Genomic DNA, 13,974 nt, shown 5'->3' with positions numbered 1-13,974 from the left:
CTCTTCCAATTTTACTTTCTCATTAGCAAATTTATTACTGCGAAATAAAAAGAAGTCAAATATTTGAGTAACATTTACAACAGAATAGTATCTAAAAATATATGGCATTTTAGGGATTTTCTACAGCTATTCTCACTTCATTCTCCATTTACACTGTACAGCTCGTGCCTTCAGGTACAGCATCGTGTGTACCCACGTGCCAGCTCTGCGGACACGACTGTGGGAGTTTTTAACCACACTTCACCGTGCGGCCTAAAAGGGTTATAGGAGTTTGATTGTGCAGTCACGCAAGTATTATTGTTCTGAGCATGATCACATATATAAAGAATGTATCTATAAATGAAACCTTGACTTCAGAAACTTGCAGAAAATGTTTAGATAACCTTGTGTACATTTAGGACTATAAGTGCGTGAAGATCCAAAGCTACATACAACAGTTCGGTACGTCTGTACCACACCCAACTTCTAACCTGTGTTCTAAAACACAGTATCATATAATCAAGAGAACTGCATGAGAGTGTGTTACAAAACTAGATTTTCATTATTCTAAATATCTAAAAGAAAATACTTATGATAAATAAAAGCTAACTCTGAATAAGAGATGTAGGTTAAAGCGCTTATTTTTTCTAAGCCTTTACCCAGAGTGAAGCAGACAGCTCCTATAATGACAAGTCAGCAGAGAAACGTAAATATTGCTGAAAGGTACAAGAGTTTTACCTGGTCTCGAGATACGTATTTAAATATACGTTATATTGCTTTTCCTTCTCATCAATGGTCTTCAAATGCCTAGAGTAATCAAACATTTATTAAGGGCTGTCTGAAAGATGCTCATTAGCAAATACAAAACACATACCCCTATGACTACAGTGACAACCTGTATGTTTTATATGCTGTTTCATACCTTAAGTACATTTAAATGTATTCCTAATTAAGCAGTAACTAACATAAAAGCAGGCTGATGATTTTTCAGGAGAGATACAACAGAAATCAAGACAGAAGTCTCCTGGGGTCTGTAAACTGAGAGAGAACATTAAAAATACAGTAGGAATTGTCCAATCTGATTAGAAGAAGTGCTACGTGACTCAGTTTCAGCAGTTATCTAGAAGCTATTTTAAATGTTTACCTGTAACTTGCAAAAAAGTCAAGATAGGAAAGCAGACATGTAGATATTTCAGCCTGTTGCTGTGATGAAACATCTAGCTGGTTATGTAAAGATTTCTGAAGTCTTTAGGATGTTTCAGGAAATGCTACTGATAATAATTCATCTAATGGCACTTGATGCAGTACAGGAGTAACATGGTCCCATGGATGCCTGTTGACTATGGTAGAAGTTGACTTTAGTTATTCCCTCCTCGTCCACGGCCAGGAGAGCTCACTGGCCAGGGAGCAGCTGGGTTTGTGCACACAGGGTCATAACGGGATTCATACATGGGTATTACTGGTTTAAGTAAGTTTTATGGAAAGCCCTGCAGACTTCTGTTTTAGAGTGAAGGATGGGTGGAAAAACCCCACAAGAGATACATGCAGTTATGTGCTACTTGTAGGTTTTCTTTAATCTGAGAAATGAGTGACAGGACCAGAAAAGAAGGAAATGTGCATCCCTGGATGACCCTCGGGTGGGCTATGTGGCAGAACAGACAAAAAGCCTGTAAGAAAAACAGACGCCAACCAGAGTTCAGCTGGGTTGATTGTGCAATAGAAGAAAGAAGAAGGAAAACAGAAACGAAAATTTAAAGCTAATTGTAATGCAGTAGAGAAGCACGCTGAGAAGGCAATGGTAGGTCACGAAGGAGAAAGGTGGAAAAAGCAGTGCAGAGCTAAAGCATTCAGGAAAACGTGGGAAGAAAATAGTGAAGGAGTAGCATTTGCTAGTCAAGTTCAATCACATTGTATGTAGATCCTATTAACAGCAGCTCTAATCCAAGAATTGCATTTGACTCCTTTCAGAATGGCATGATCAGGGCAACAAGTCTGAGTTTTCACTCTCCATACGTGACGGAATCAGTAGATATTGAAACCTGTCACAGTCTATCAGAAATAACTGTACTTACTGCTGCTTTAAAAAAAAAAAAATCAAAGGGGAAGTCAAGTAAATATGCATTTAAATTTGTACCTATCATTGGTATCTGTATGCTTTTTAGATGTGTTCCTTAGTGCTTTTAGGTTCTCTTGATTTTCTTTTTTCTCCTGTTGCCATTTTTTCACTTGTACGTCTAAGTCTTGATGAAACCAAGCCAGTTCATTCTTTGATATCTAAAACCAGAAAATAAGAAAATTATTTTGGTATTTTTAAGTATTTATGAAAATGCTGTTTTATTCAAATGCAAGTTAAAGCAGCTTGCTGACTCTTCTGGTCAAAAGCTAAGCCAGTGAAAGTCACAGTAACAGAGTTTTCCTAGTGCTTCATTTACTGTTAGTTCAGGTGTTTAGCACAGGCAACATACTCATAAATGCTTTCCCACACTGTCTGCACACCTCATTTACACGGCTTCATAATAATCTTGTTTTGCCATCAGCTAAAAGAAAAACCCCAGTTCCATGGCGTCATGCACAAATACATACTGACATCTAACTCAAAATCCAGCTCAAAATCAGCACTGAGACGACGGTATCATTACTAATGGCTGGGAACTTACAATTCACGCCAGAGCAAACAGCAGTGAATCTGGTGGCTGCCGTAATGGCTTAAAAGAATGAGGCAGCATCAGCGTCTCACTGGGAAATACATTAACAAAAGTTGTTTTTAAGTCCTACAGTGTCCATGGACAAGCTCATATACCCTGCATACAGCCACGCTTTCAGCTCACATTTTTTTTTTTACCAAATCTTCATACAGAAAGACCAGACGTGAGACTCCATCACCCCTTACACCAAAGTCTGCCAGGCTACTTGCAGCCCATGGTAAAGCTAGAAGGCAGGAGCTCCCACGCTGCAGTACATGATTTTACTCCAACATACCATTGAAAGGAAAAAAAGATATTAAACTGAGCTTGAATGATAGGCTCCAGAGGGCATGGGGAGAGGTGGCTTTAGTTTTATCCATTTTTTTTTTTTAAATGCAGAAATATTTTTCCTGTAGACTAAAGGGTCGACGGTAGCATCTACAGCTTCAACTATAAGAAAAAATCCAATCAAAGTGGTAACAGTGTTATTTGGGGACCACTACTCTTGCTCCCAGTCATTTTCAAGGAAACGAAGTGTATTAGCAAGCCCAATGAATCAAGGAGTTAGCAGGGTAACGCTGTTTTGTTCTTAGGTTGAACCAAAACCCAAACCTATCCACTAGGTGGAAGCCACCAATCCTCTGTGTGTTTAATTGTGTTCAAAGGAAGATGACACGAGTTAGACCTCACAGCAATGAAGACTACCAGTCAAGTTTGAAAAATACCATCGATCCACTACAGCCGAATGTGCCCCACTGCAGTTTGCCCCTGTGCTGCATGGATAGACATTACCTCAGTCTCTCCAACACTTGTCTGTAGGAGCTCTTCTAAAGCACCGATTTCCTCTGAGCTTCGGCTTTGTAACTGTTCGTATTTTTCCTGTGCTTCTTTAAGTTGTTCTTGTAATACCTGATGCTCTTTCTCCATACGTAGAATATCTCCCTGGAAATAAAATAGTTATGAAACCCAATCTAGTATCTGTTCCCACAGGGCAGCAAACATTCATGAGATCTAAAAAGAACCATCTGCTGTCAGCTGAGATTCAAAGTCTCGAGTGTGGATGAGGTGGTCTCTTTGGTTGGTTGGTGGTGGTCTTTAAGAGAAAGTTGTGTAATACTTTCAGTCCAGCTCAGGAAACAAGCATTCATGTCTAACCACGAATGGAATATGATGAGTTCAAAGGCCATTATATGCCCAAAAGGAATATTTAAACCAAACCTAGAGATATTTGGGGAGGAAACACTAAATATCCCCAAAATGTACTCCAACATGGTAATACCTACAGAACAAAGCTCCAAAACCTCGTTGTTGTGGGCCTGTGTGGAGTTTCCAAGAAGAACATCAGGGGATACAGCCCCACACGAAGTGGAGGGAAAACACACACTCCCCCCACCCCCCAAAAAAGCCAAAAAACAAACCACACACACAGAGCAAACCAAACAAATATGCGGGTAACTTACTTGTTGCATTTCAAACGGATGAAAAGGCAACGTATTAGTTTCCCTGTCAGCTACTTCACGATTTACCTAGAATACAAAGAATCATTAACTGATGATAGCTTTCCAGTTCATGCTTGCAACTAGTAGGTGAGCTCTGTTTTGGAGCTTTTATACTTAACCTACAATTTTACAAATCAAACAACATTACAAAGTAGGTCTTTCTAAAATGTAAATAGAAATTACGCACGTGTGCCTGAAATGGCCTTCAATCCATAATGAGAGCACTTCTCTTGTCATGATCTCTCCCTAGTTTAATTGACTACGAAGCAGGTACATTGACAACAGTTCTCTGAGTCTTTAAGCACAGCTGTGCCCTGAATGTATGACAACCTGAGACCTGCAAAACCAGTGTCTGCTGAGAGCTCACTGAGCTGTGTCTTGTGGCTCCTCCTAAACTCAAAATTTACTACAGATGTGCCTCTACTCAAAAGGAACTAGACTCAAGGATCTTCAGAGTCCCTGCTTGGTCTCCTCTAATACCACCCTTCAAGGACTTACTGAAAGAACTAATTAAAGATCTAATAATGTGACATATTAAAGATCCAGTTTGTGATGTTACTGCAGAGTCAGATAATCTTAAATGCCTTGCTCTACCACACTTCTGCAAACAGAAACATATCTGCTGCGTAGTGCCCTTTTGATGTCTGCTAACCAGAATTCACTAAATTGAAAACCTTGTTGCCTCTTCTGTTACCTCGTTGCGCGTCTTCAAGAACCAAAGAGAAATCCCATTTTAAAAGCTCAGTCAGGTAAATGACAAAATTCATCTGCCAAGACTGATGGGAAACTAACTTTCAGCAACTGCTCAGGAAAGGTTTAAAGCGGAGAAAAGTTTTGTACGCAAAACAGGTTTGAGGAAAACCCACGTTAACATCTTCCTGATTTAGAATGCAGCAATAAAAAGGTGACTATTTATCTTACAGCCATAAACAGCTAATCCACCCTTCATGACAAGAAACAAGTGAAGATGAGTAACTCCTCCCCGGCAGTGCCTCTAGCATGTTGGATAACCTCTCCTGAGGGGATGTGTGAAACTGCCATAGCCGTCACTCTGAAAACCCGTCATCTTAGTCCCAAATGCTTTCTGTAACAAACGTGGATGTGACCATTGACTCCCTCTGTTACTTGAGGCGTGTCTTCACGAGTGGTGAATGCTGATCTAACTCTGGGGTACGATTAAAGAGGGAATGCTCCAGCACCTCTTCTGTTCAGCTGCTCATCCCGCCCCTTTCCAGGGTGTTCAGCAGTGCTTTCTCTGCCTGCAGGACAAAACTTCAGGTTTTTTTACTTCAGGAGGGAAAAGGAAATGTGAAGGAGTTCGCCCCTTGAACTCGCCCTACAGCTGGGCCACCACTGTAAGACCACAAGGGAAGCATCAGCCAGCAATTCTTAGAATGTACAACTATCTAAATCCTCAAATATTGTGAAAGCTAAAACAAATCTGCAAAAATTTCAGGCAGAACAAAATTCAGTGACCATCTCTTTACAGAATTGCAAATGGAAGAAAAAAAAAGTAGTTGTAGAAAGTGTCAGCAACTGAAACTGCAAGTTCTAAAGAAGTTCTTGGTCTGATAAACATCCCAGTATCTTCCAACTCATGGCTGTTTTTTTTAACGCAAGCACTAGAGAATGCTAAATACTACTTTTAAGATCCCTTACATTTGGGTGTCTGGAAGTATTACTTGAATATTTGCTCTTGAAACTTCTATGTAACATTTGACCCTTTGGGAAGCCATAAAGAAATCGTTCAAAAAGGAGGTGCACTTTGTAGTGCTCAAACGCTGACAATTACCACTCAAAAGCTCTCAAAGAACTGTTCCAGTTTAATTTCTTACCTGAACAGCTATCATCCTTGTATGAGGATTACTCTTCATTAGAGGTATACCTCTGCTTTCTTTTTCCGTCTTAATAACCTGTATATCACATTCAGCTTCATCTGTACTACTGCAATCGTCTTCATAAACTGTACTATTAGAGTGCTTCAGTTGGCACTGAGGGTCTTCACACGTTTGTATTTCAGTTGGTACAAAATGGGATTTGCTGTCTGAAATTGCTGATTCATCCTTATCCTGATGAGCTACATGATCAGCATAAATACAACTAGGTTGATTGGCAACACTGGACAGCAGAGGCATTTGAGAAGGCACTGGTGAGACTCCGTTGTACTGACAATGCCACGAAGTCCAAGGCAAAAGAATACTAGGATTTTCAGAACCAAAACAATTTAGCAAAATTTCTGAAAACGACGACTCATCTTCTATGTTATCAGTACCGCGACCTTGCAAAGAATGCAGTGATTTACATGAAGCAGGAAAAGACCAGGGCAAATACCGTTGAGTCGCATAACTTGCTACTGTTAAGTCAGTAGATGTCGATAAATAGGGTTTCTTAGGATAAGACAGCGGTATGAATTCCTTAGCAGCTGGATTTAACTGTAGCTTGTTCTGGGAAGAATTTTCTTGCCCATCACAGACTTCATAATTTTCTCCTTCATTATCACTAGTCTCATTTCTGTTTGTATCTCCTCTAAGAAGAACTGCATGCTTTCTTAAGCCAATAAGATTATCCACCATAATGAAACGAAATGATTTCAGAAGAAAGAACTTCAGACCACCTTCATCTTCTACAATCTTTCGAGCTTCTTCAGGGAAATGTTCATATTCCCCAATTAGTAACTTATTATTGATTTCCATAGGGCCGTGTTCTTCCAAGATTTGAGAGAAATATCTTTTAAAAATTAAAAAAAAAAAAAAAAAAAGAGGGGTCTCACAGGTCTCTAGATTGAGTACCCAGTATCAGTAGACACTTTTTAAAAAAAAAAAAAAAAAAGAGTTGCATTATTAATCAAAGTTTTACTTCACATGTACTTTCACAATAACGTTTAAAAGCAAAGAACCTCTAGAGCCACTGAAGAACAATCATTTGGGAAATGGTGTTCAAGCCAAGCAGAAAATTTTTCTGTAGTGTTCTTGCTTGTCCACATCTTACTAAAATCATGCAACGAAGCATCAGTACATACCTTTCTGCACCTACCTACATACACAGGACCACCCGGACATAATACAGAATGTTATAGAAATTATGAAGTAATATTAAACCCTTTGAACTGCTGAGCACAGAAATGTATACGTACTCATATAAGCTCTCACAGGTTTGATGTTGGTTGTTACCCAAAAGTCTTTGATAACTGTTACTATTTGAAATGTCACAGACAGCTTCAAATTCTTCTAGTTGCCCCTGAAGATATTCTGGGATTGCAAACGGTTCATAAGAATTTGTAAAATCTCTGTAGCATTAAAAAAAAAAAAAGAGAGAGAGGAAAGAAAGAAATAGTAAGCAGCACTGCACACGACCAATAATTCTTGTCACTGAAAATAACAGTATTTATCACACATACTGAAAACAGTACACTGTGGGATTTCTTCAAGAAAATGGGCATATTCTGGGCAATCCAGAATCTTATTTTGAGTTAGCAAAACTGTAATTCTAAAGTTCGCTTAAAGTCTGCTTTTAAAAGTCTGCTGTAGTAGCTAACAGAACCTCGGCTCTCAGGTAGCAAAAGTGCAGTTTTACAAAGCTCTTTGTTTGAAATTACTTATCGGAGCTCTGCAGCTCAGTTATCAAAACTTTAATTAGCAAGGATCCTTGTTTAAAAAACTGCTGAGAAGTGAGAACTGAGCCAAGGTCAAATGGCTTATTAATTTCTTGCAAGGTGCTTTGAACAAGTTTTCTAAGTGAGGTAATTAAAAGGAGGGCTTTGCATTAACCTAATCCATAATTAATGACAAGTAACGAATCGTGCTGCCTAAAAACGGTGTAACCGATTACTAATGAATTAACTTTTTTAACCAGTGACGAATCATAATGTTTAGCTATGATGTAACGGTGTTTACTAATGAATTAGCTATGGTATAAAAATAGAGCTATCTGGGAATAAATGGACACCAGTTGATATCATATTGGTACGTGTGGCTGTATTGTGTCTAAGCTCCCTGCGTCGTTTTTAACAGTACGTGTATGGTACCTACACAGTGCTAAAAATATATTTCAAAAACAAACCTTTTTCTAGCAGGCAAAATGAACACTATCCCCAAAATACTTAATTGCGAAACTTATTAATTAACCCGCCGCTAGCCAATACTAAGGCCTAGCTCTTGCTAGGAGCTTTCACATCTATGAGCAAGAGCAACCCCTGGCTCAGAACACAAGAACGCTCCTGATAAACACACAAACTCTGAACGATGCACTACAGATTACCTCCATTCAACATCATAACCCGCCTCACATGGTGTGGATGGCAAAGTTCAGGTGAGACTGGTGGAGTATGTACAAATTCATCAACTGATTTCTTGCTACATTAAAATGGGACATGGAGCAAGCAAGATGTTACTTGAAAGAATAGCTCTGGGCCTAAAAGCTGCAGCTGGCAACCATGTGGTTACATCCTGCATGGTTATGATCTTTAAAATTCCACTGCCCATTATGCCTGTTCTGGAAGCGGAGAAGCAATGGCTCCATACAAGCTCGTATCAAAAACATCTAGATGCTAACCCAGACCTGGGTGTTTCTCAGACACTGTCTTCTCCAGTACCTGGAAAGCACTCTGGAGTTCGGGCAATAAAAGCAAAGATACACGATGGTACTTACAAAGTATTTTCTTCTATAAATATCTTATCTTCTTCTCGTGGCGCTGTACTAACCCCACTGGATAATACTAAAATAGACTAATTAAAAACAGATTATTAATTTTTTATCTCAGAAGTATAAGCAAAGTGATCCACTATAAAGACTATGAATAGCTAACAGAACAAGGTTCAGTGTAAGTAACTATCACATTCAGAGGCCAAACTTACAAGTGCCATTATCAATACTAAGCCATGGCAAGAAGGTTCTTAATTTAAAATCATTAATTTCTTCCTCAGAAACTTTGGAAAAAGAAATGAGATATTCAGTGCAACCTCCCTTTTTTTTTTTTCCCCATTTCAGCAAAAAATGTAGAAGTGCCTGATTTTTCTTTGAGTGTGGATTAAAAAACAAACACTAGAGCTACACTTTAAGACTTTTGTGTAACTTCTTTCCACTGGACTGTACATCAGCTGACCTTCTAGGATCCCCTCCCTTACATTCAAGAGTCTTCAAGGTTTAGTACTTTTATTACAAGCAAGTCTGAGTTATCCCTAGTTCAATATGGTTTTAATATGACACCTGTTATTCTTATGTTCACCATTACAAATTGTTTTATTTGATTTTCAATTTTATTATCCAATAACTTTACATGCACAGACTTGTATAATGCATCTAATCCAGAAAAAGAAAAACCTGACTGATGAAAATAGAGGGGGGGGAAAAAAAAAAAATTTAAGTTTACACCTGAAATTCTGTAAAATTATAAAAAAAGTGGAGGCATGGAGGAAACAAAGATGATTGTATCTGAAGCTTTCCATAAAGAAAAATCTTAGAAAAGCAGCACAAAGACAGTATGTTTCAGGTAGAATATTATTCCTAGCAAAATGCATAAAATACTGAACAACCAATAACATTTTTGGGAGCAATACATGGACCGCTTGCATCTTCAGTCACTGATATGCTTATAAAATTTATCAGAAAAGACAGTTACAGACATAATTTCAGACCTCTTTCATGAGGTGTATGGATGTATTTTTCATCCACAAAATGACTAGTAAAGTGTTCTTCTCCGTATTTGCTATTTGTCAGTGCAAAGCAACGTGGAGCATGAAGTATTAATTACGCAGCGCGGTCAGCATACTGTATTCACATTTTCCCATATGGCAAATTACGTCAAAACAGCCGTTCAGAAGTAAGACAGTGGGCAGACTGAAGGTATTGCCAGCCAGCCACAGCCAAAGCTATTCATGAATAACGCTTTTTTCCAAGTTTAGAGATACCTTTTATTCTGACAGACCTGTATTTTAACAAAATAAACCAAAACTGCATTAATTGAGTCCTAACAGCATTATTTTGCTTCAGGAAAAGCTACTTCACAAGGTGTTTTGGGAAACAGCCTCTACACATCTGAACGCCAGTAATTCTATAAAAACCTATTTGTATTAAGTAGCTAAAAAGTCACTGACCCTTGAGTCTTTGGCATTCTTCTTCCTGGTTTTGTTTTTAACTTTGATATCATTAGTCTGAAACAGAAAAAAATAAATCATTTTTGTTTTTCTTTTTCATTCGAAAAATATTATGATGCATTTCCAAAACCAGTATGTCAATTTCAAAAAGTTTCGTATTTAAATTCTTATTCTGGTTTGACCAGCAAGATTTACAAGGCGAAGTATGCAATCTTCTCACTCTCCACTCAATCCCCAGGTGGAAAACACAAAAAGAAACAGATCCTTGGAAGACTTTACCCATTTTATTCTTTTTCATTGTTTTTCTCTTTAAAAGTAGAGAACACTGATTTTTAAAAACAGAATATTTTATCATTACAGTATTTCAGATGCTTACTCACAGTGGAAATTGGGTATTTGAAGACCTGTGACATCGCACAGATCACATCTTTGTGTGGGGAACGAGAAGCAAACAGAACTGTTCAATGTTCTGGTCACTTCAATTTGCTAATACATACAAAGATGAAGAAACTAAAATGCATCTTCCCTTTTTAATAAGGCTGTGATTATAAACTACCATAACTCTACTAAGAGTAACTTACAAACAGTCTATTTTAGGATATAAGTGACATTGACATAGTAATAATTTTGTTGTAATGGTTTTGATTTCCTTCTGGATTTCCAATTAATGAAATGAAAAAGCAAAGAATTTCACATTTTATTAAGATGTCTATTAATTAATTAACTCTAAAGATTTATTCTGTATCAGAAGTACATCTTGGTTTTGTACAAATTTATCTACAGGCTAGAATAATTTTAAATGAGACTGCCTCAGACACATAAATAACCAAAATAAATAATATACTTCTAACAATTAGAATGGATTTTAATTCAGATACTAATCAAGAAGCGATTCAAAATAATGTACACTTGAAGATTTATAGGTTGAATCTGAAAAGCATCTATAAATTGTAATGAACAAACATAAAGTAAGTCTAACCCGCTTCAATTTTACTTTGCTTATTAGTGGAACAAACATCAAATTCCTTGCAATTTAATGACATCTGAAGGTAAAGCTGGTTTACTCTACCTTCTCCTTTGTTGCTTTGGACTGTAAAATACGTAGTACAATTAGTGTCTAAAATTCTGCAGAATCAAGTTAAGCACACTCAAGGAAGTATCCACGCTTCAAGTTCAGTTGTCACAGTAAATATGAAGACACAACAGTTAGCAAGAGTCTCTCTGCACATTGGGCACTTTTTTTCCCCTCTAATTCCCCAATGATACTTTGAGACTTCTTTTAAAGTTAACACCTAGCTGCTGTTATTAAGCCATATGCAAATGCTATTCTCAGACACCTAATTTGCCTTATCTCCCCTGTCCAGAGGAGGCGATACAGCACAGCAGTGTACCCTCATCCACTTTCACCACAATTTCCTCAGCTGTGCCCGTGAAACGCTCATAGTTTAAAAGGTATCTGGTCGGTTTGTGCTTTAACTAAAGAGAAAACCCAAGAGGTATTTAACTGACAGACATTCAGGAAATATAGTACATGGCGTTCAAACATTTTAAGAAAAGGAGCAGGGAGGAGGAGTGGAGATGAAACAAAAGAATAAACCCCTAATCAGATCTGAAGGATGACGATGTAAACCAAAAGAGACGCCTCTCCATTCACTTCTGCACATTTTTAAAACAAACGCATACTTGCTTCCACGCTTATACCAAACAGGCATTAAGTTCACTTACCGATATATTTTCATTTCCCTGCTTCTTTAATATAACGGTAGGGTCATCTATTGAGAGGATAACAAAGTCACATTTGTCAACGGAATCAGGAAGGTTTTACAACTTACAGTTGTGAGCTGTGAAACTATAGCAGTGATTATCCTAATCCTTTATCAAATACCACCAAAGCACCTCAAAGACTGTAGCTACAGAATCTTAAACTGAAAGATAAAGTCTTATTTTGGCTGGACATCATATATGCATTAAGGTAAACCCACATGCTGGTTGTGGTACATGAATCAAAACAGCAGAACGTAACCTCAAAAAGGGTGGCTTGCCTTTTGTGCACCAAACACAGAAAATAGTGAGGCGGTTAGTTGTTTGCTGAGGTTTCAGCCTTTCACAGAGCCCATCAAATGTTGTGTAAAAGCAGACAAAACACAACGCTTGTAAGAATGATGACTTCTGCATCCTTACCCATTTTATCAAAGAATTCATCTAAAGCTTGATGAAGAAATGGAAAGTTTTCTCTGTTGTCTTCTAACAGCCATATTAAACAACGGGTTTTCTCTAGGGGTGGTTTGAAGAAATAATCAAAAATTTCTTTGTCTTCGGAATTAGTTGTCACATAGTCAAATTTACTACCATACTTCTCATTCCAGAGTGTGGTTAAAACAGAAAGGTCAAGCTCTCTTAAGAATTGTCCATATTGAAGGAGAAAGTTCTTTGTAGCTGTCAGACCTAAAAGACATGGGGAAAAAACCCAACATTTCATTCTGGCTTCAGAGAATTAGTGCTTACAGCATGATACACTTCTTCAAAGAGGAAGTGTTTGTCCTAGAAACACTGAAACAGATAGTTTCTGTAGCTGAAACAGATTATGTAAAAGCTTTTGTATCTTGAAAATGCAAACAAAAATTCTAAAAGGGAGCTTATATAAATATTTTTAGTCAACACCAAATTACTGTTAGTATAATAAATCTATATAATTTCCTTAAAGCACACGGACACAACTGAACAGATTTGAGAACCCAGATCTCATCCAAGATTTTAACATCTCATGTCCACTTTACCTGCAAAAAGAAACTTCTAACTACATCCAATTATAAACGCAATAGGAAACTGCACAGCAAGGCAACACGAACAAAGAGCACCAAGTTAAATTACTTTCACATTAAACACTCAGCTAAATTTTTTAGACAAAAAAACCCACCATGATTTACTTTCCAGAAAGAAAAAATTTATACTAATATTATCATTTAAGCTTCTTCTGGAATTTAAAGACACTAAAAAGTAAATATGCTTGATTTTCTCTTCCTTGTATGGACACAGCCCTGCCCACACTGGAATGCTTTACTTGGAGAGGTTGTTCCTGTGTTACCAGTGGTCACACTTTCTTTACTAGAAATCCTGGCTAAGGATTAACTAAATGAAAGAGAGGGAGGTTTTACCATTTAAACTTAAGAAAGCAAGACTGGAAAATAGGGAGGTTATATTTTCATCTGTAAGCTGAACAAGTGTGACAGAGTAAGGTCTTTTGCTATTACATAAACATATAGCCTACCCAAGTTGTTAAGATGCTTCAGCCACTTGAGTAATTTGGGATCCACTTCTTCCAGCTCACTCAGCACATGGATGAAAACCCTTGTTTTTACTCTGTTTTTTTCCTGAATTAAGTAACCAATAAGCTGCTCCATCACTTCATGTGACACGCTACTAGTTCTGGAATATGACGTGTAATCCTCCTCACTGATTACAAACCATGAAAGTAATTCCTTTACTAGTTTGGAGGCATCACGAACAGCTGTTTTTATTTGTTCAGCATTTCGACTGATATGCTGCAGGACTCGATCACCAGCATATAAATCCTGAACGTAACCTATAATAGGATTTAAAAAAAACCAAACACAGTCAGATTTCATGTTTGATTACCACAATTAAAAACATCAAAGTACAAATAATTTGAACTAAGGAATGTTTTTACGATTTGCTTTATTACAACACTGAAAATTACAG

At 37.6% G+C, this 13,974-nt stretch overlaps 1 protein-coding gene across 1 annotated transcript in view; it reads right to left on the bottom strand.

Annotated features, from left to right (window-relative positions):
• Nucleotides 1-13,974, bottom strand: part of LOC104491749 (E3 ubiquitin-protein ligase TTC3-like) — a 61,310-nt gene that overhangs the window by 6,696 nt on the left and 40,640 nt on the right. The window contains 12 exon segments of the mRNA XM_010134216.1: nt 1-37; nt 718-786; nt 2,114-2,253; nt 3,456-3,605; nt 4,124-4,189; nt 5,998-6,889; nt 7,296-7,448; nt 8,810-8,886; nt 10,255-10,311; nt 11,980-12,026; nt 12,436-12,699; nt 13,523-13,837. The exon segment at nt 1-37 is cut by the window's left edge and continues 1 nt beyond it. Of these exon segments, the coding sequence (XP_010132518.1) occupies nt 1-37; nt 718-786; nt 2,114-2,253; nt 3,456-3,605; nt 4,124-4,189; nt 5,998-6,889; nt 7,296-7,448; nt 8,810-8,886; nt 10,255-10,311; nt 11,980-12,026; nt 12,436-12,699; nt 13,523-13,837 (2,267 nt within the window).

This window comes from Buceros rhinoceros, unplaced genomic scaffold (assembly GCF_000710305.1).
Source record: "Buceros rhinoceros silvestris isolate BGI_N320 unplaced genomic scaffold, ASM71030v1 scaffold16374, whole genome shotgun sequence".
NCBI lineage: Eukaryota > Metazoa > Chordata > Aves > Bucerotiformes > Bucerotidae > Buceros > Buceros rhinoceros.
The sequence above is the reverse complement of the archived record's forward strand: the minus strand, read 5'-3'. Positions and strand labels throughout refer to the sequence as shown.